Source organism: Nomia melanderi, chromosome 8 (genome assembly GCF_051020985.1).
Source record: "Nomia melanderi isolate GNS246 chromosome 8, iyNomMela1, whole genome shotgun sequence".
NCBI classification, from domain to species: domain Eukaryota; kingdom Metazoa; phylum Arthropoda; class Insecta; order Hymenoptera; family Halictidae; genus Nomia; species Nomia melanderi.
Window position 1 is genome coordinate 2,217,039 of NC_135006.1, and position 21,391 is coordinate 2,238,429.

Consider the following 21,391-nt stretch of genomic DNA (forward strand, 5'->3'; position numbering starts at 1 on the left):
AGAAGTCATGAATGGGTGATTTTGACCTGCCTGGTAGTTTTAGTGTTAAAATGTGGAAATAAATGCATAGATCATGATATAAAATTAGAATAATATAGTAAACAATGAGAATAACATTATACAAATGTTGATTAAATATTCATTGACAATCTAGTTTGATAGTCTATACTTACAGATATATGCTAATGATGCGTTTAGATTCAATATTGTTGGGCAGGAGTAAATTTATTTTTAATTGATTTCTGTAAAAGATAGTTATACGATGAATTGTAAAGTGTCGAATCAGGACTTCTTAGCGGTCAGCGTGTGAGTGGCAAACTGCCATCACCCACTCGCCTAATTCAACGTACAGCGGAATATTTTTGACGATGTAATTTCTCATAATAATAATAACGAAGCGTCAGTTCCCATTTTGAAAAATATTGAAACTGTCTATATCGTACTTCCTTTACAAAATAATTCTGTATTTTAAGTCGCTGCGAAAATATCGATTTGTCTTCGTAACAAATTAATTTCCGGTACAGTTTGGAGTGTAATCGTTTCAAGGACAAGAATCGAGAAGGTGTCATCTGTCACTCAAGAACACGGTGAACCGGCGTAATTAGTGTTCGGTACACGTGTTCCGAAATTCTCTGTACGCCAGGTAGGAACTGAGATCGGCCTCCGCTGCAGCGGAACATTGTTCTAGTCTGCTGATAACGAACGGACGAGACCGCCGAGGATTTTCTGGCATCTGCCCGGTTGCCAGCGTTCATTGGTTGCTGCGATTATCAACGCCGCCGATAAAAAAGCCGGCGGCTTAAAAGAACCTGCCTACTTGAACTCTCAACAGAATTTTGCAAACGTAATAGTTCGCCTACTATCAGCCGGTACACTTAACGAACTGCCGATAAGATTAAATCTGTGATTCCAATGTTAATCTTTCCTGTTGCCTGCTATATAAACAGAACGCATCTACGCGTGTAGCCTTAGAAACGATCCTCCGCCGACGTATAATCTCGTCGGTTGTACATTCGCGAGGTACGTCATTAAGATCACAAAACTCGAGCCGCGTCTCGATCGATCGCTGCCGATACTATCGAGCGAATCCTCTGCGCCGACTTTTTCGAACAAACCCTAGCCAGTGAGGACGGTATCCTAGATCATGTCCTTCTCGAAATGGTGCGTCGATTAACGATCTTAGAAATCGGACGTGGTCGACGGAAAGGACGCTTCCTCGACTTCCGTTCCGGTAAGATTCGGGACGAATCTTCGAGGATACCAGTGACGCATTCGGTCTGTTCGATGGACATTGGTATCAGTGACGATGGACGGTCTATTCCTCTGTCTTTAAACACCTGCACGCCGGTAATTATGAAAGTGTTTCGGAAAGGACCATCGACGCGGGTGCGACACGTTAATATGGAGGTAAATTAGTGGAAATAGGCACTCGCTTATAGTAGCACCTTAACGGTAACCAGGCTGGTTACTTTTGATAATGTAACTGGTCAAATGAGTCGCTACAAAGTAAATGTAAAGAAGGCAGATGAAAGATTTTTTTAGTGGAGGCAGGAACAATAAGAAAGAGAAATATTGAGAAACTGATTAATACACGTGTGACGAATCCTTTGAGCATCAGGGGAATTTTCATACATATTCGAGAAACGCTCGAGAGTTTTAAATAAAGGGGCATAGTTATAAACAAAAAATTACATTTCGGTGAATTTTCATATAAAGTCTATACTATTTTTATACAATATTAGAAACGTGTTAGACTTTCCTTGTTACTAATTAAATAAAAAAGAATTTACCACTCAAAAGGTTAATATACAGAGCGTTAACTTGAACTCGAACACCTAAATTCCCGCTGTTATTGAAAGTAAGAAACAACTGACTAAATAAGATGCATATGGTTTTTAGGCGTGCATCTGATGGTGATAATAACAAACCCCTACTTAAACATCTTGTTTAGTCAGTTTTTTCTTGGGTGACTTTAGGTCGTTGTGACTTAGAAGTTAGGTGTTCGAGTACAAGTTAACACCCTGTATATTTGGCGTACGGTATAGCCTGTTGTAGATTTTATTTACTATGTCTCGATTGTTTCAAAATTATACTAATAACATAACACACTAAACAATTGCAAGAAACGGTCTATAATTAGGATATTTCAAATTTGGCAACGGTCGCGAACGTGTTAACACTAAGAATGCCAGGCGGGTCAAAATGACCAATTCGTGACTTCTTCTTTTTGCGATTATTAAAAAGATAACTGTTGTTTCTCTGAGAAATTATTCAAGAAATTGATTTAGCGATACGCAAACTGAATTGCAAATCAATTAAAGTCTCAATAGATGCACTCTCGGAGTTTTTCTAGAAGAACTTTCAAATGTCAACTTAACTGCTTGGTAGTTTCAATGTTAATTACGATTTTAATCACTGAATTCTTCAGCTAGCAATCAACGAAACTTTCGTTAATTGCCCGTTACGACGAACGATGCTCGTGAATTTTATGGACACGTAGCACGCGTTCGCACGTTGACAGCGGAAGTATTCGGTTGGAAATGTAAATTATACATTAGATAGACTCGTTTGTTCTTAGAATACTTATGCGTCGATAAGCGGAGTGATGCTTTTTCCATAAACGTGTTCGACGATTCGAACCGTTCTAGCATTCGGTGCGCGTAATATTTAGGAAAATTCTCGGTTTAACGGATACTAAGTAATCGAAGTTATTTTTCATTTTCTACGCTCGGAGCAGTGACAGTTCTTTTTTATTTGTATATTTTTCAACGATTGTAACGTAGTTTAACCCCTTGGCTACTGTTGGCGCCTAAAGGCGTTTTAAAAACTCGATTTCGGCGTGCTATGTGAAATGTTATTGACAAAAATCGCAGCAAAATTCAACAATTACATTTTCTGTTAGTCGTATTTTATGTAAATTTCATTATTTTACACCGGTTTAATTCGGTTCAATTCAGTATTTTGATGGTTTCAATACATTTCTTTCGAAATGCGCGTTAATACAGAATTCTGTCGTAGCTAAGGGGTTAACACGTTGACCGTCACGATGGTCACTGATGACCGGAGCTTCCAAATTGCTTGAAAACAAATACAAGAAGAGAACCGGCGCCAAATCAAAATATTTCGTAATAGAATATATAAATCTTCGTATATAATTGTTCCTATCGTAACCAGTCAAATAACTAGCTACAAAAGACAAGTAAACAAGTTAGATGATGAATTTTTCTTAGTCGAAACGGAAATAGAAGAAAAGACAAGAATTGAAAAACTGATCGAATTTATACTAATCGAGGAGTATAAGAATTCATTAATGTTAAATGGAAGAAAACGCAAGATTTTTAATCAAATTTTAAAACCGGCCATTTGGCCGCTTCGCGATTAGTGTTAAGAACGACGATGTCAACTTATTAATAATTAATTCTAATACCATTTTTCTTAGTTACGGAAGAATAATTAAATTTTACACAAATTCAAGATTCTCGTGACGGTCAACGTATTAATCAGTTAATTCTGCTCGACGAGTATACGCGTCGTCTTAAAATCAAAATGAAACTAATTCAGTGAACGATAAATTCTTTATTTTTTCCGATACACGTGCAATTCTTCTTCGTTCTGTTTGAACTTTTCGTTCGAATATGTTATAGACGCATGCAAAATATACACTTCATTATCTTATTCTTTTGCTGGAATAATCAGAGATTTCTGAAATTCAATTCTACGGTTAACACACTGCGTGCCGGCTAATTTTCAGAAAACTGAATCGTGCGGATGGCAATTTTCACTGAGGTCAACTTATATCACTATCCATGAAGAAACTCAGATATCATATTGTTATGTAATACATTTTAAATAGATAATCAATTCGAATGAAATTTTATATTTTTTTCAATGCTGCGGTAATTAGCGAAGTTACACAGCTAAGTGTCTTTATATAAAAACGAGATTTCTCGTTACCGGTGCGCAATGTATTAACAGACTAAAGGAAAAATCGTTTCGTCGGCGTCTCTTTTAGTAACGTGTGCATAACGAACGTTTCAATGAATTTTTTTCCACCAAAGGCAATTCGATTTTCTTGGTTTCGAGTGTGCGCTCAAGACAGTTCGACGATAACATATCGGTAACTATTTCTTCCGTAACGGAAGCGTTAAGCAATTAAAATTAGCTTTGCAAATGCAACAGTAACGGGCAAAAGTACAAACGTTTCGGAAAAAGTTTGAAGTTAGAAACAGTGACATTACAGCTTGTACGCGAGTGTTGCATTTCTGAAGGATAAGGGTTGAGTGTTTAATATTTAATCAGTTCACTGCGCTTGACGGGTATAAACGTCTCATCATGAACTTGAAACGATACATCCTTTATTTTTTCAGATAAACGCGGAATTGGTTTTTATGTCGCTTTGGTTTTTCATCAACATTAAATGACTTTTTGAAATTCCTCTATACGAACTTTAAGGGTGAATCTATTGAGACTTCAGTTGATTTATAATTCAGTTGGCGTATCGCTAAATCAATTTCTTGAATAATTTCTCAGAGAAACACATGTTGTCTTTTTAAACATTTGAGTGCTGAGGAGCGCTATATATCTCTAAAATTGCAGAGAGCGCGGAGGCGCTTCCATTTATCAGTATCATTTATAATTTTCATACTATGTTTTTCAAGAAATGGATCAGAGTAAATTTATTTGAATAAATGTTATTTTTTGATATTTTTTTGTAACAATACAAATATTTGCAATCTCATTAGATAACTACTCTTATTAGTTTTTTTGCATATACATCTAATCACTTCCGCATTTTTGATAAATATCCACAAAAGTTGTTTAGCATCCAAACGGTTAATAATTGCATCAGGAATGGGCGATTTTCACTCGTCGGATAGTTTTAGTGTTAAAATATACTCTAGGTGCATTCGTTCTGCATTCGACGAGTACACACTTTATTTGTTGATTTTATTGCACGCGAAACCAGAGATTTTTTAAACTAAATTCTACAGTTAACGGGTTAAAATATATAAGTTGTTATCTGATTACACGACACTTGTCATTTCAACACCTTGCTGGCCGGTATACTCGTGTTCATTTGTCCGGGTTGTTCATGAGTTTCGTTGTATTTTCACTTACATTAACTTATGTTTGAAAATATAGATGTTTGTAAGAGCGTTCTAGATTGTACTCATTAGTTTAGATCATTTAAATCGATTCAACATATTAAGTTGATTTTTTCATATTTTCTACTTTTTGTAAATTTTAATGGAATAAATAATAATCTTTTTAGTTATTAAAGGATTTACTCGCTTCTTCGTTTTTACCTAGGTCAGAAAGCTCTTACTTTTATAGTTCCTAAATATATTTTATAATAATTTCACAAGCTAAAACATGAATTTTCTCAATTTCTCGTTTTTGGACTTATCCGCATTGGTTTCCGAGCGATTGATATGCGAATAAAGTACTCGTGTACATAACAGTTGAAAGATACTTTCTGTAAAAAAATTTGCAGGCTAACAAGGTGTCAATAACACGAAAATATTCGAACAGAATTATTTCGCGATCCTATAAACTAGCGTGGCATGTACAAAAATGATGAAAAACCCACGAATTCATTGAAGAGTCTAATATAACGAAATCAAATCGTACGATACTTAATTATTATCGATACTTCGATAATAATCAAATAATCCATACCAAACATTTATCTGACACGCGTCGATTCATGGTCGTGAAAAATAGCTACGATAAGTTATTAACTCACGCGTCGGCTGATTCTCGTTGGATAGCACGCACATCAACGAGCGTTCAAATATCTTTATCTTCTATATTAAGTAGAAGAATAATTAAATTTATCTTGAAGAAATCAAATGTCAGAAACGACGCACTTTAACTGTTACACGTTTGTATGTATCTACGTGTTTATCGTTCAACGGTCGAAAGAGATACAGAAAACACTTTGAATTACTCGTTAATCAAAGTTTGATCTGAATAACTTTTATTGCATTGTGTAAAATAGAGATAAGGCTCGATACATATATACGATGTACATATGCGGATGGCGAGAAAAATTATAATCAGATGTTGAAGGATAAGATTTGCGTTAGTCTGATATTTAACCAGTTAGCTGTTTTTGACGAGTGTACTCGTTACGAGGGAACTGCGAGGGTTTGTGTTGTGACGAGCACACTCATCCAAAAATTGGAATATTCATTTTGGAAATAATGAGTTTTATAGGTATACATTGCTTGAATGAAAATTTTTGAAAAAATTACTTGTAAATATGAACACATAACAAAATAAGGTATACGTGTTATGAGATTTTGGTAGAAGAAATATTAGAATGCAGGAAAGATGAGATTTTATAGCTCTGTAGTCTCAAAATAGAGAATCATTATTATTACAGATAAGTAAACTGAGACGAGGTTTACGATTCAAAGACAGATTTCTTTGCTGTTTTTTATGTGTCAGATTTTCAAGACTCCCTTCAAAGATATCTTTTATGGGTGAAAAGTATCTTTCTTAAACAGGAAATGCTCAGTAAATAGAAACTTCTATGCTGTTTATACGTATATTACATAATCGTATATGCACCCTTCTATACCCCATAACTTTCGTACAAAGTATGTTCTTAGAGTAATTCACGTCTTCAGAAATGATAATTGGAAATGATAGTTGTATAATTATTTTCCTGATAATAACTTCGATATAGCTTCCGAATATAAAATATTAATACACTTCTATTAGAAACAATTAATGTTTATTTATCCGTATTCTCAATAAGGAACTACAGTTTTCATACATGTCGCAAGAATTCTTAAAGAACGAATTTTTTTACCAAAATGTTAAATAGCATTAAAAACTCTCAAACCAATGAACCGCATTGCTGTCCAAGTTCCATTTCTAGCGAAACAGAAACGAACAAATTCTTGTCATTCTGAACACATTCCAAATGTTACATTACATGATTTTTTTATCATTGCCAAGATCAAAAGAACATTTTCAATAAGAAAAATTCGTTGGAATAATCCGGGAGATAAAATAAATGGTAAAACTAGACCGAGTCGTTTAACCCTTTGCGGACGGATGTCGGCATTTCGGCGAGATGAAATGTTCAGATTTGAAAGGCTAAGTTGTGGATAAATGATCTAATTGATGAAACAGCAACAGATCAGCACATAGTTTTCTCTTCTTATATTAATTAAGCAATTGATATATAATTTAGCTTCATATGTTGAAGGTTTTGTATGTTTCGAAGAATCTTCGTCCGCAAAGGGTTAATAGTGAATTAACCACATCCGATTTTGTTCGTAAATCGATTTGAAAATGTGTCGGTGAATGTATCACTGGATCGTTAAGGGTGAATTAAAGTTGAGGCAGAGGATTTCCGCGGACCCCGTGACTCCAATGAAATCGCTAATCGATTTGCTTTGTGGAGACAGGATTATCGTTGATGGATCTTCCGTTGCATGAGATTCTGCTAACAAAACGATTCAAGATGTCAGCCTTAGCGTTGCTGTCGTTGCTGCTGCTCTCGGCCGTCAGCGGAGCCGAAACCGGGACAAAATACAGACTTCCTACATACGCCAAACCCACTGAATACATTCTCCACATTGAACCAAATCTAAATCCCGACAAATTCTCCTTCGTGGGAACAGTCACGATCAAAGTGGAGATCGTAAACAAAACATCGACCTTAGTATTGAATCAACTGAATTTAACGATAAACACCGAAGATGTCACGCTGAAGGACAAACAAACTGCTATTCCGGTGAAAAAAGTGGACCTTGATCAGGATCATGAAATACTGACGGTCGAATTAGCAAAGGACCTCGAAGTATCGAAAGTATACGATCTTACCATAAAGTTCTCGGGCCTGTTGAACAACAAGAATCGCGGATTCTACAGGAGTAGATATTTCGATGAGAAGAACAACCTCAAGTAAGTATATACTCGATGCCTGTTTGTAACGAGTTAACGCAATTCCTACCGACACTCCACGAATACCTATTCCTACCGCGACCAGTCAAATGACTAGTCTTTAGCACACCTTATATTTTTTAATATAGAATGAAGATAATAGCCAATTTGACAGTATACAAATATAGTTCCTTTTATTTAGACGTAAATAATTTACATTTTATTCGTTTCCACCGCATTTTTTACAAATAGGTTTGTCGATTGCACATTTCCCACACACGTACTTTTTACATTTTAGACAGATTTTGTTAGTCTTATTGTTTGTGCAATATCTTATTTGGCATGGTTTCCGTTCGCGTGAACCTGTACTTGTATTTGTGACGAGTGTTGCTTCATTTTCTTTGCCTAACTCTAGTTCTTTTTGATATTCAATGGCAAGTTCTTCTGCCAATTGAAATAAAAATTCCTGCCTCGAAATTTCTTCTCCCGTGGATTCTTTATATAAAATCCATGCATTTATCCCGGCTAAATCTAGGATATTGAAAAATGTCTGTGAAGGCCATCTCCGACATTTAGATTTTACCGATTTTACCGAGGCCGATAGGCGAGCGAGAACTTTAAACACTTGGAAGTACCGTAAAACAGTCCCCGAAAGGCACTTTTTGGCTAAAATCATGCCACAACTGCATTACCTTTCGTTTGTAACGGCTTTATAGTTTCGTTGAGTCTTTGAGAGAATACTATTACAAAAAGATATAAATCGTTCTACCGGTCAAATGACCGGTCGTGGTTGGTAAGACAGACTACAAAATTTTCTCAGAAAATAAACAATAAAAAAAGGTGTGAATATTGAAAAATGTTTTATATTTACATTTTAGGAAAATTCTAATCGAAATTTTAAAAACAGTCACTTAACTGGTCGCGGTAGGAATAATGTTAATCGTGTCAAATTACTTGGAGGCAATTCTAATTTATCAGATAACTGATGTGTCAAATGAAAATGTTCTGACAATCACGATACCGGATGATCTATAACTTTTCCTCTGTATCTTTGCTAGAAAAGAGAAAACGATATTTGAAAATCTGAAGCTTTCCTTGGTAGTCAACGTATTAACTATCGAAATACAAAAACTCTCACGTCAACATTAAGAGCATTGTTTCAGAAGAAGCGAAGAAAGTTTTGTTCATGATATTTCTTAATGTATGTCCTTTATCAATTAGATTGGGAAAATTAGTCAATAATGTTTATTCTAATCAGGATCGTTCGTTAACTTTGGAATTAGATTGATCTCTGGGGCTAATGTCGGTAGTTAACAGTTAAGACTGGAGAACTCGTAGACTTCATCTGCAGATTCTTCATTTATGTCTACATCAAATTAACCTTTTGACTGTATCAGGAATGGACAACTGATATTGCGTTCCTTTACTCTCTTACGCAAAATTCAACAGCGATTTACGGGAAAACTATTCATTTTCGACCTATTAACGCCTTTTGTCACGCCAGAGACATTTTTTTTTGTTAATTTCTGTCGAGCTCAACCCTTTCTTTTCATCATTTCCCCCTTTTCGTCGGAGGCTATTTTCCAGCAGCTTTTATACCTCGATTTCCATTAAACCGAAGGTGTAGAATCACGCTACGACAAGAAAGTACAATTCTTTTCCAGCGTGTACATAAAATTGCTAAATTTTACATTTGTAAGACAGGCGTTCTGCGATTGCTCCAAATGAATTTGAATGTTACAGATATATAGCGACGACTCACTTCGAGCCGACCGGCGCGCGACTCGCGTTCCCTTGCTGGGACGAGCCCGCGTACAAAGCATCCTACACAATTTCGATCACACATTTGTCCAACTACACCGCTGTAATCTCCAACATGCCTCAGGACTCCGCGAAACCAAATGACAAAACCCAAACGACAACTACTACTTTCAAACCAACCCCACCTATATCGTCTTACCTGGTGGCATTTGTTGTGTCGGATTATAAATTTACGGAAAACGGCATCTATAGAGTGTTCACGAAACCTAATGCGGTGGATCATACGAAATACGCATTAGACTTCGGTATAAAAGTGATCGCACAATTGGACGCATACACTGGTGTGAACTATACGCAACATATGGCTAAGATGGACCAAATTTCCATTAAGGACTTCAATGCGGGTGCTATGGAGAACTGGGGTCTAGTAACGTACAGGTACTACACGCTTCCTCTCGCGTAGACCGACAAAGGGAACCTTTTCAACCAGCACACGCCGATTTTGATGAAACTGATGCGAGACATAATTCTACAGAAAATATTTCACACGTATTTTTTCTTATTGGCCAATATTCACTTTGAGGGGATGAAAACACCCCTAAAAGTCCAGGGTTGAAAGTATATTTTCTATATCTCTGAAACTACCGGGTGTATAAAAGAGATCTGAATTGTTCGTTTCGAGGCGAACAATTTAGTAAAAGAATTTCTTTTCAATACCACCTGGTTTCAAAGATATTAAAGAAATATATTATCAACCCTGAACTTTGAGGGATGTTTTCACTCCTTCGAAGTGGATGTTGATCAATGTTTCACGTAAGTTTTATCAAATCAGTGTGTGATGGTTGAAAAGGTTCTCTTGTTAGTCAAACATAAAAATACAGAAGTTTTGTTATTTTATTTTATTTTATTTTATTTTATTTTATTTTATTTTATTTTATTTTATTTTATTTTATTTTATTTTATTTTATTTTATTTTATTTTATTTTATTTTATTTTATTTTATTATATTTTATTATATTTTGTGGCGTTACATGTCAAATAGTTTCAAATTTTTCACCAGCTGTATAATTAGAATATTGTGTTTTCGTAGAGATTCCAAATATTTCGCAGATATATGTAAATAAGTACATCAAGTTTCTTTAAGTAATTCATGTTCGTCACTGCTGTTAAAGGGAGACCGCTCTTTTGTACGAAGAGGGTGTTACCACAACACGTTCTAAGCAGAGCATAGCAACAATCATAGCGCACGAATTCGCACACCAGTGGTTCGGAAATCTGGTCAGTCCAAAGTGGTGGGAGTTCATTTGGCTGAATGAAGGATTCGCTAATTACTTCCAGTATTTTATCACGAATCTGGTAAGTACGAGCGATTTTTATGTATTTAAGGACTTTCAATAATCAGAAAAATGCGAAAATAACCAGAAAAAAGATTTCACGAATTGATCTTATTTGGATCTGATGGATCTTTCTCTTCTGAATCCCAGTATTAATTAAAATTAGAAGAACAATATTGATTTATTGGTAATTATTTCGTAGGAAATGATGTTCCATTCTATTGATTAAGGAGAATATTCAACCGGCTATAAAATTTAATTAGTAGATAACATTCTCTTCTCTCTTGTCAGTATTATTTATCTCATGGAGCACTGCATTTTGCAATGCATGTACGAATAAAAAAAATCGTTGGTCTTACGAGGAATGGAGCTAAGAAATATTTAAGTCGGTATTTTTAGATGCATTAGCATTGGAAGATTTTATTTTTAGAAAAGCGGAACTAATTTTGAGTTAAAAATTTGCGATATATTCCCCTAAAACTTAAAAGAATATATTTATTGTACATGATGACTCAAAAGAATTGTTTACTATGTAGGTACTTTGGAAATTGTGGCCTCGGATATGTTTTAAGACTTTAATTTAATTTATCTTAAAACCTTTTATCACTGATTTATACAAAAAACCGTTTTTATTGTTTCCGTATCATTATAGATATGCCTAAGCACTCTGTATAGATTATTTATTTACCAATGGGTAATCTATGATTGGTTTCTTTTTCAATTTAATTAAAACTTATCATAGCTCACTTTTAATAATACTTCTCCTATAAGAAACTGTTCTTATTCGAATTGTATTATATTCAGACAAACTTGTATTCTTACAAAAAGTGAATTTGTCTTGATAAACCTAATATTTTGTTCTTTCTCTTACCTCTGTTTTGGAAATTCTGTTATTTTACATACACGTACAAAATAGTTTTGGCGTTAATTTAAGAGGGGACTCGTTATCAGCACAAATATTGCGTACACGAAACTCCTACCAATACGTCAAACTTATCTTTAACGTTTCATCAGTAAAGCGGAGTTTCCCATATCCTAACATCAATTACTTGTATATTGTTCCGGATGTTATATCATCCGAGAAGAATGATAAAAAGATATTTAAGTAGAGTATTTACCAGTCTTCAAGGTATTAATTTAAGTATGATAGATCTAATATCAAAAAAGTAGCTCTCCGATGATCCGATAATACCATTACTCTAACACTCTTGTCTCCCTATTAATTTAGATAAGAAACTCTCTACTGTCGAATTACGTACTTACATACCCTTGTATAACTATGTGTGTAACCCAGTTTGATATTGACTCACGTATAGTCATTCAATTTCACGATTGTTCAAATTACCTAGCGATTACCTATAATTCATTAAGACGATTGTGGACATTATACTCAAAACAGACACACAGACAAACAATATTGTTCTGTCTAGGATCGAGAATATTTCGTTTATGCATCGGTTTAGTTTGTAACGTTTATAACGACATAGACTATAATTTTAATTATATTTTTACAGTGCCAAAATTATATTAGACTTTAATTTATCATGAATATATACATATAAAGAGAATTATATAAATTCATGACTTCCGAAAGACAGATGTTTTGTAAAAAAGAGAGAATATTTATTACGATCGAAAATAATTAAACGATTTTTTAATTTTGATAATGTTGTACTCCGATCGGATTGACCGACAATCAAACGATTAACTTGATGCTAATCTGTTATTCAATCTCCATATATCAATCTATCTATCTTTTTATAAATAATCTGCTCGCATTTTGCAGTATGTTTTCTGATAATCTTAATCCTTTTAAACAAAATTAACACTCAATGATTAGCGGCAATTATGTTCTTACGTTCCGTTTCAAACATATTATAAACATTTTTATTTTTGGACATGCAATAGTCGCAGTGTGTTCATAACATACAGCATCAACATATTAGCATCCATTTAAATGTAAGACAATTCAAATATGCTGCAGTTTTTACTGCTTCGACATCATGAAAATCGTAATACAATAATCAATATATAATCGAATAATCTCATACATCTTAATTTACCAAGTAATCATCTAGTGGGACAAACAGGGTATTTGTCATAACTGAATCGTTGATAAAATACCTTGTTCCTTCTTTTCGGGAAATTTTCGTATCTCCATGTAAGTAAGATTACTCTATGATTCTCTGATCCTATCTCTGATCTGTAAATGAGTTTAAAGATTTATCCTTTTTTAATACAAGAACTACCGAGTAATTAAAGCAAGTTACACATAATTTCTTATAAAAGGAAAAAGAATGGATTTCTACCGAAATACACGACCTTATTTTTCAATGCCTTACAGACACTTTTTATTATCTCAACAGTTGTAATACAAATACTTTTGAAACGTGTCATTGTTATTTGTTTAACAGTTTTAGTGTTAACATGAGAATAAAAGTAATCGTTTCAATTCGTCAGATATGATTAAACACAATTTTGCTCTTCCTACAAATAAATACTCGAGTTTTATCATTAAGGTCGGAGATGATTTTATTTGAAAAATCGTTCGAGCACCATAATCGTACTACATATATATATATATATATATATATATATATATATATATATATATATATATATATATACATTATATGTACACATTATATGTATATATATGTATTTTTATTTAAGAAATCGAAAGTCACCTTCGAATCTCTCAAGTGTCGCTATCTAGAAAAATTACATTCGATCCGCGTTATCAATTCTTTGTACTTTAATCCGCTTTTAAAATGACAACATTCGGCTGTAGAGTAACATTGGTTAATTTATTATTAGTAGTAGCTACAAATGAACAGAATACGAAGTAAACAAGTGTTCGTAAATATTCAAAATTGCTACTATTTTATTTTCAAGTTATTAAGATTCCTACGGAGAAACATTAGCTTTCATTTAAGTCTTGCTTCTTCGCATCACTTCGTCGAACTTGTATTTCCCATAAAGATCTTCTATCTAAGGTGCTGAGCTAATTAATAATAGTATAATATAATTATGCTAATTATAATTATAATAATATAATAAAATTGTGATACAATTATTAATAATTAATTATTAGCACTAGAACTACCGTACCAGTCAAAATGACTGGCTTCAGTTTTTCTGTTTCGCAATTATTGATATCTTCAGAGTATTGAATATTCGGAATGATTTTGAAAATAAATAGTTTCACTTGAATACTATAATGAATGTCTGAAGAAACCGAAAATAATCTATTACTACAATATTCATAGCGATTACATTTCAATCGTATCAAATGCTCGGTAGTTCTACTGTTAATTACTTCTACAGCAATACCCAATTTCCATAAAAAAGAGATACAGAATTTTCCGATGAACGTAATATTTGGAAGAATCAGACACTTTACTCAAAGGATGGAATACGTTATTTTTTAATTAACTTCCGAATGAATTTTCGCTTTCAGATCGAGCCGTCGTGGCGTTTGACGGATTTGTATGCAATTGAGGTAACGCAAGGGAACGCGTTTATCGCGGACGCCAGTACAAAATCGCGTCCCATGAACAAAGCGGTGGAGAAGCCGTCAGAAATTTCTGCATTGTTCGACAGTATCGCCTATCAGAAAGGTAAAATCATTAATAACGATAAATCTGTCATCGTTAATTCTCCTACGTGACAAAGTTTATTGCCTCGCGTTGCGTAACTTTATCAGTACCACGTAAAAATCTGAGGATCAACGATTGCGATACCTTGATCGTATTATAAGATAAAAACACGTCAAATTAACGACGATAGGAATTTTTAACAATGACACACGATCATCCAGAAAAGCGTGAATACATAGTAACCGAATCGTATCTTATCAATTGGCATGTAACACGGCCGTCGTAAATATTATCAGTGCAGTGATAAAAGACGGTGTTCTCGAGAAGAGTTGAATACAGGGAAATTTTAGTGAGGCATTTCTTAAACAAATTAAACGAGGGAGACGGATGTAAAATGTAGTCAACGGTTGGTTAATGTGGTATTAACACATTAAGGCCCGCTCACGAGTTTTCTCGTGCTGCATACTATATATCGTACATTAAAAAAGTACTAGAAACTTTGGTAAAATTGATTTTTAAATAAAAATTTTATGATAATTATTGAAAACCATGTTTTTTAATAATTGCCTAAAATACATCCTATTTTACAATTTCTGAGAGTTTCGCAAAAATTGCTTCATAAATAAAAAAGTAATGAGGATTTTAGTAACGTGCAAGATTTCTTAGCGGTCCTTAATGTGTTAAAAGGATCAACAACAATTTGATAGTTTCGATAGCTTCGATAACTTTGATAGTATGCATCCCCTGGCTAAGAAACTGGGGCTATTCAAAATTCTCAACGTCTCTCATATTTTTCGTTGAATATAAAATACCAAATGACATTTAGTTACGAGCGTTAGCACATATTAATGTGTTTTACACGTAGGTATTAGTAACTTATATATTATTAAGTCACAAATCTATTAAAACAAGTACTTTGAATGTCTGGAGTTTATTTAAAACATGCAAATTTGGCAAAATCATCCAAAAATTTAGGATACTTGTAAGAGTGCGAATAAAATATATCAGAAAGAATGCACTATAATTGAAATAAAGGGAAAAGGTACAAATTATTAATGCAAGTATATGTAACTATTTGTGTACTTTATTAGTTATTAAAAATTATTATCTAATTATGTCTAGACCATTAAATTTCACTAGAAACTCAGAAATATTGAAAATTTTGAGTGATCTTCATTTTTTTGCCAAGAAACGTGCCATCAGTTACTGATTCTTTCCATTTCTTATTTAACGTTGGAAGTAACAATAATGGAATTGTAAAATATCGTAATATATTGTACATATTGTTTTTAGCTGGATCCGTTATTCGAATGATGTCCCATATCCTGACGCCAGAAGTGTTTCAGAAAGGTTTACAATCTTACTTGAAAGCTTTGTAAGTACCACACAAAATCACAGTACTCAGGTCGACAAATACAAAGAATTTATCATTTGAACAACTTAATAATATTATAATAAAAGAATCATTTCCAATAGCAGTAGATTACATGTTTCGTCGGATAAAAAACTATTGAATGAAACCACAGAAGATCTTTTAGTCAACGTGATAGTCGTTATCACGAAATTCTTCAAAAATATTTTTATGGTAAACTAACCCTTAGCACTCCAGACGGTTTTGTAATCAGCAATTGCAACTAATTTTTATGGTATCTCTAGTGAAAATGAAAAATGCTATAACATATCTTAGATCTTTTAATAAAAATCTAATAATTAATAATAGAAAATCTAATAATATTAGGGTAGTTTCTTTAACTCATTAAAATATTTAATATTATAACTGCTGCAATATTGGAGCCTACAGAGTTCAAAGGGCTAATTTGACTTTCGTCATAATTTTTATAGTGAGTTAAAAGTCGCCGAATCCGCAAATCTTATTCAGCATCTTGAATCTGCGGCAAATAAAACTTGGGATGGCGAGAAATTCAGTACGATCATGAACGAATGGATTACTAAGCCGGGATATCCGTTGGTTACCGTGTCGAAGGTCGATGGAAAATTCAAGTTAAGTCAAGAACGATTTTTATTATACGAATCCGACAAACAGACCAAGTGGTCGGTGCCAATTACATACGCCACGGAAGCGAAGCCTGACTTCGCGAACACTGAACCCACTATTTGGTTGAAAAATAATACTTTGGAAATATCGAACGTTGAAGGTTGGATTCTTGTGAACAAACAACAAACAGGTGCGTACAGTTGGACATACGAACAGTTTAAAAACGTTGGTGTCAAACATTAGAAGTATAGAGTACTAATTAAAATTAGTGCTGTAAAACTCTCGACTCTTTAACCGTTGGAGTCCCACGGGTTTTTGAAAAAACTCGGTCGGAAAGCAACAAACGGCGCGATTCTTTCGTCACAATTTCAAAACTGAGCGACACTTTTCTATTTTTACATAAAAGAAATTCTGAACAATGTGGTCGTTTTATTTTTCCATTTCTAAGCAAATAATAAAAATGAAAATGAATAATCAGAAAGAGAATAAATAAGTAAGTTTAATCTTTCATGTGGACCCCGTGCTTTTTTAATACTTGTTTCATGTGATACGCTATTCATAGGATTTGTACACATTTTAGACATATCAAATACTTTAAATAAAGTATTTTACATGAGCACTCTAGAGAGCGAAGGATTAAGGACAAGATTTAAGGGAAGAAATTAAGACTGACGTAAGGAGAGGTTGCGATGTCGAAGGTTGAATCATCGATTTCGATGGAACCTTTTTTTAATGAATCTAGAGGAAAAATAAACCGACCCCCAAAGATTTAAAACGATATTTAACATTTAATTTTTTCGAGCGGTTCTGTAATTATTTTTCGGTTCTTCATTACGGTTCTTCGCAACTGTCTCGAAAACCATAAAATAACAGTTATAGAACTGCTCTTCTCGGTTCTTCATAACTGTTTCAAGAACCGAAAAATATGTTATAAAACCGGTATAATATAATTCTGAAAAATCACTTATGATTTATTTCTGTTGTTCACAACTGATCGAAACAATTGCCGAAAGTACGAACAGCACCGAGAGTTTCTATCCTCAACTGCAAACAGCACTGAAGTTTATACGTTAGAAAAGTAATTTTGGATTTTCCAACTCATGCCCGAACTATATTGCAGGTTACTACCGTGTAAACTACGCGGAAGAGAACTGGAACAAACTGGCGGAAGCCCTTAACAAAAACTTGTCAAACATACATCCTGTGAACCGTGCTCAACTGATCGACGACGTTTTGATCATGGCACGCACAAACCGCACAAAGTATGACACTGCGTTGTCGTTGACACTTTACCTGAAAAATGAGACGGATTACATTCCGTGGACGACAACTTTCAGAAACCTGAATTTCTTACAAAATATGATGTACAGTTCACCGCAGTACGGCATTTTCAAGGTAAATACGTATACACGCTGACGATATACAGCGATGCTCGCTTAACGCTAGGTTCACCGACATTTTTATATACCTACATATCTCTTCCGGCACGAGTCGATTTGACTCATGAACAAAATCACACATTTTCTTTAAGAAAACCACTTATAAAAAGGCCAAAATTACATACAATGTTCGAATTATCTTTGTAGACTTACATTAAGTTCATAACGACGACTCTGAGGAACACGACTAGTTACGAAATTAAGCCCGACGACGCCCACGTTGTACAACTCCTAAAACCGAGCCTGATGACGTGGGCTTGCAAAGCTGAAATACATGAATGCAATGAGTATGCTAAGAGTGCATTCGATGCTTGGTACAAGAATAATACAAAGTAAGTTTTCGATATTTCAGTCCGTTCTACAGCATTAACACATCCGTTGCCAACTTACTTGACCAACTGGATATCTGATGTCAAAGTTCTTTTAGTCAAATACTAATTACTGAGTCAAAGTAAATTAGTATTAAAATAAAAAGGAAATTACAATAGTATGGTAAAAAAGCGATAAAAAGAATAAATCAAGATTCTTTTCTGCTTTTTGGATGTACCTTTGTACTTGTAAAACAATAAGTATTCCTAGTTAATAATTCTCAACAACAAAAAAAAACACAAAAAGTATTGAAAAATTAGTTGATTCCTCCCTTAATTGGCTACGTTAACACATTGGACAATTAGCAACGAAGCAACAGGTTGTTATCGTTAATTATGTTTCCTCATTTTAGACTCAATCCCGATCAGAAAACCAATATTCTTTGCAACGGATTGAAATCCGCCAATGCAGAGACATGGAATGGAACTCTAACTAAATTGGCGGAATCAACAAAAGACAAGGTTGAGAGAAACACTCTGCTCACGGTTATGGGTTGTTCCGATTCTGAAGAAATCCTCAAAAATTTCCTTCTTCTATCCTTCAAAGAGAACTCGCCGATCAGCTTTGAATATGCAGTTCAAGCAATCGTAGCTAATCACGCGAGCGGCGTTAAACTGGTCCTTGATATACTCGAGGCAAACTACGACGTGATCCAGACGCTGTAAGTACATAGAGATGTGACTAAATATTGATAGGCTTCTATCACGTCAAATGATACCATTATTTATTATTTTAGGGAGGATTACAAATCGAAGCTCAACACATGTATACAAACTCTTGGAGGCGCAATTGTAACTTCAGAAGATTATGTCAGGGTACGTTGACGAAATTAGTCCTGCTATCTCTTAATCTTGTACAATCTAACCTCGATAAGTCGAATTTCAAGGGAAGACAAACAAATTTCGACCTGTAGGGGTTTCTTATCAAATTTCTCGATTATAAAGATTTAACGAAAGAACATTCATGATAACCGTAATAATCGAAAATCCTGAAAGGATTGAGTTTTCTAACGGAATATGATCTCAAGAAGTTTAATTTATTTTCGTATTTTCCGCGTTTCTTCGAATGTGAAAATTCACAGTCATCGAAATATTCGAATATTATTGCTCGTTGTTGAGCAATCTGGTGGCAGTAAAATGTTGAATCGATAATGCTGCGAATTTCTTGTTAAAATTTGTTGAAACACATCCTGCAAACTATTCGAATATATTCCATAATAAAATATGTTCTAACAGTAGCCTCGGAGATACATTTAACAAATTTTAACAAGAAATTCGCATACAACTTCGCGTACATTTCACTCAAACGTACATTCAAAAATACATTTATCTAACTTGTACACTTTTCAGCATATTCTTTCGTCTCCGTGGATTTTTTCAATTAGATTTGAGATATTCTAGATTATTGACTTTTAAGAAATATCAATTTTATTTACATGTCATATGTTTCTGGAGTGTAAGAAAGGGATCATACGCGATCCATACTATGAATTACCTGCCCTATAACACTTTCAAGATAATTTCTTTAATTTGTTCCATTTTTTTTTGGTTCTCAGTTGAGCGTGTTCCACGTTAGGGTTGGCGTTCAGGCTGACGTCGCACAGAGTACAGCCGAAAATTCAATGAGAAATATTGAATGGGTGGAAAAATACAGGAAAAGTATCGACGATTGGCTGATAGAAAACGAGCCAATGCTCAGTTCAAGTGGAATACCGATATTTTCGTCTTTGCTTCTTATCCTTTCAATATTCGTTACACGATTCTATTAAGAAAATTATTGACAGGTTATTTCACGCGCATTACCGAAGTGCCATTTGGAAATGTGTGTAGACTGTGGACATTTATGCACGTTTGCTAGTTTTGCAAACGCGAACTAAACTATTTTTATACCCCATGAATTATGCGAATTCCCAGTCTGGCGACGAAGAGTGTCTTTTTTCAATGGACACGCTCTGCTCAATTTGTAAAATATGTGACATAGACAAGGCACGTGACGTTACAGTACTTAAAAGAAAGAATAAATGAGAAATAGTAATAATATATGAATAATAATACAATATTTCTATGAATATTGTATCTATTTTTATTAACTATTTAACTGTATTTTTATTAACTAATATATTTAGTAGTATGATTGTACATAATTTACGTATAATTACAAATGGCTCAACTGTATACTTATGTACTTTAAAAAATGTTTAAAAAGGAACATACAAAATAAATTGTACATTACGTGTTTCAAAGTTGTTGATGTTATGAATTTTCACGTGTGTATGCAAGAGAAGGATGTCCGATGCGAGAAGCAATCTGATATCAATACTAATATAGACATATAAACGTCTTAATTATAAACCTATATTTTGATTTATGAAAGAAGAGTCTTTGGAGGTAGATCCGATGTATCGCAGTGTTGCCACGTACTCACAAAAGTTAAATAATTCTCTCCATCATCCACGAAAAACGTAAACATTATCTAAATAATTACGTGCGAATATTTGCATAATTCACATGTAAATTACAAAATTATCGCAGCCAATTAGCCTACCATGATCCTTTTACAGAAAATACTGTAATAAGAATAATGCTAGTTGCCCAGGTCTCACCACGTGGAGGTTGCTGCGAGGAGACCCTGGGCGGTGGATGAAAATTAAATTCCATCGACATCCCTTTCGAATTCTAAATCTTACTTTTAACGCATTTATCATTATCACACTTAAAAATAATCCCACAACTGCTGTTTTCTTTCTTGAGTCTGAAATGATGAACTATCCCACGGTGAAGATCGATGTCTTCTTTCGTAGACTTAATTTTAACTTATTTTAGCCTTAATGGATAACTTAAATTACACCATCATCACAGTAAAGGCTGTGAATCAAGAAAGAAGTACTTGACTCGAACATCAAAGAAATTAGAAAAGATGTTGCTGATTAAAAAGAGCAAACTAAGGGTGACGTGAATTACAAGAAGTAGGAATTCAATATTGACTGCCGCA

At 34.0% G+C, this 21,391-nt stretch overlaps 1 protein-coding gene across 4 annotated transcripts; it reads left to right on the top strand.

The window, feature by feature from the left end:
* The first annotated feature begins 853 nt into the window (after positions 1–853).
* On the top strand, positions 854–20,638 carry LOC116426477 (aminopeptidase N-like). Of its 4 annotated transcripts, none has more exons than XM_076370285.1 (12): positions 854–1,020; positions 7,425–7,923; positions 9,646–10,101; positions 10,836–11,019; positions 14,458–14,617; positions 15,890–15,971; positions 16,439–16,782; positions 17,713–17,987; positions 18,179–18,363; positions 18,753–19,061; positions 19,137–19,215; positions 19,956–20,636. In XM_076370285.1, exons 2-12 carry the CDS (start codon positions 7,436–7,438, stop codon positions 20,166–20,168), a joined length of 2,775 nt encoding a protein of 924 aa, XP_076226400.1. In that variant the 5' UTR covers positions 854–1,020; positions 7,425–7,435; the 3' UTR covers positions 20,169–20,636. The 4 variants fall into 4 exon arrangements, with proteins under 4 accessions (XP_076226400.1, XP_076226402.1, XP_076226403.1 ...); XM_076370287.1 differs by lacking the exon at positions 854–1,020 and adding an exon at positions 4,120–4,275 and having other exon boundaries at positions 19,956–20,637; XM_076370288.1 differs by lacking the exon at positions 854–1,020 and adding an exon at positions 4,170–4,316 and having other exon boundaries at positions 19,956–20,638.
* The last annotated feature ends 753 nt before the right edge of the window (positions 20,639–21,391 follow it).

Bases quoted from the DNA above. Each gene is read 5' to 3' on its own strand.
- LOC116426477 (XM_076370285.1), top strand. From the start codon at position 7,436: ATGGATCTTCCGTTGCATGAGATTCTGCTAACAAAACGATTCAAGATG. The intron at 15,972-16,438 runs GTAAGTACCACA...TAATTTTTATAG, and splicing joins CAATCTTACTTGAAAGCTTT to TGAGTTAAAAGTCGCCGAAT. The intron at 16,783-17,712 runs GTGCGTACAGTT...ACTATATTGCAG, and splicing joins TGTGAACAAACAACAAACAG to GTTACTACCGTGTAAACTAC.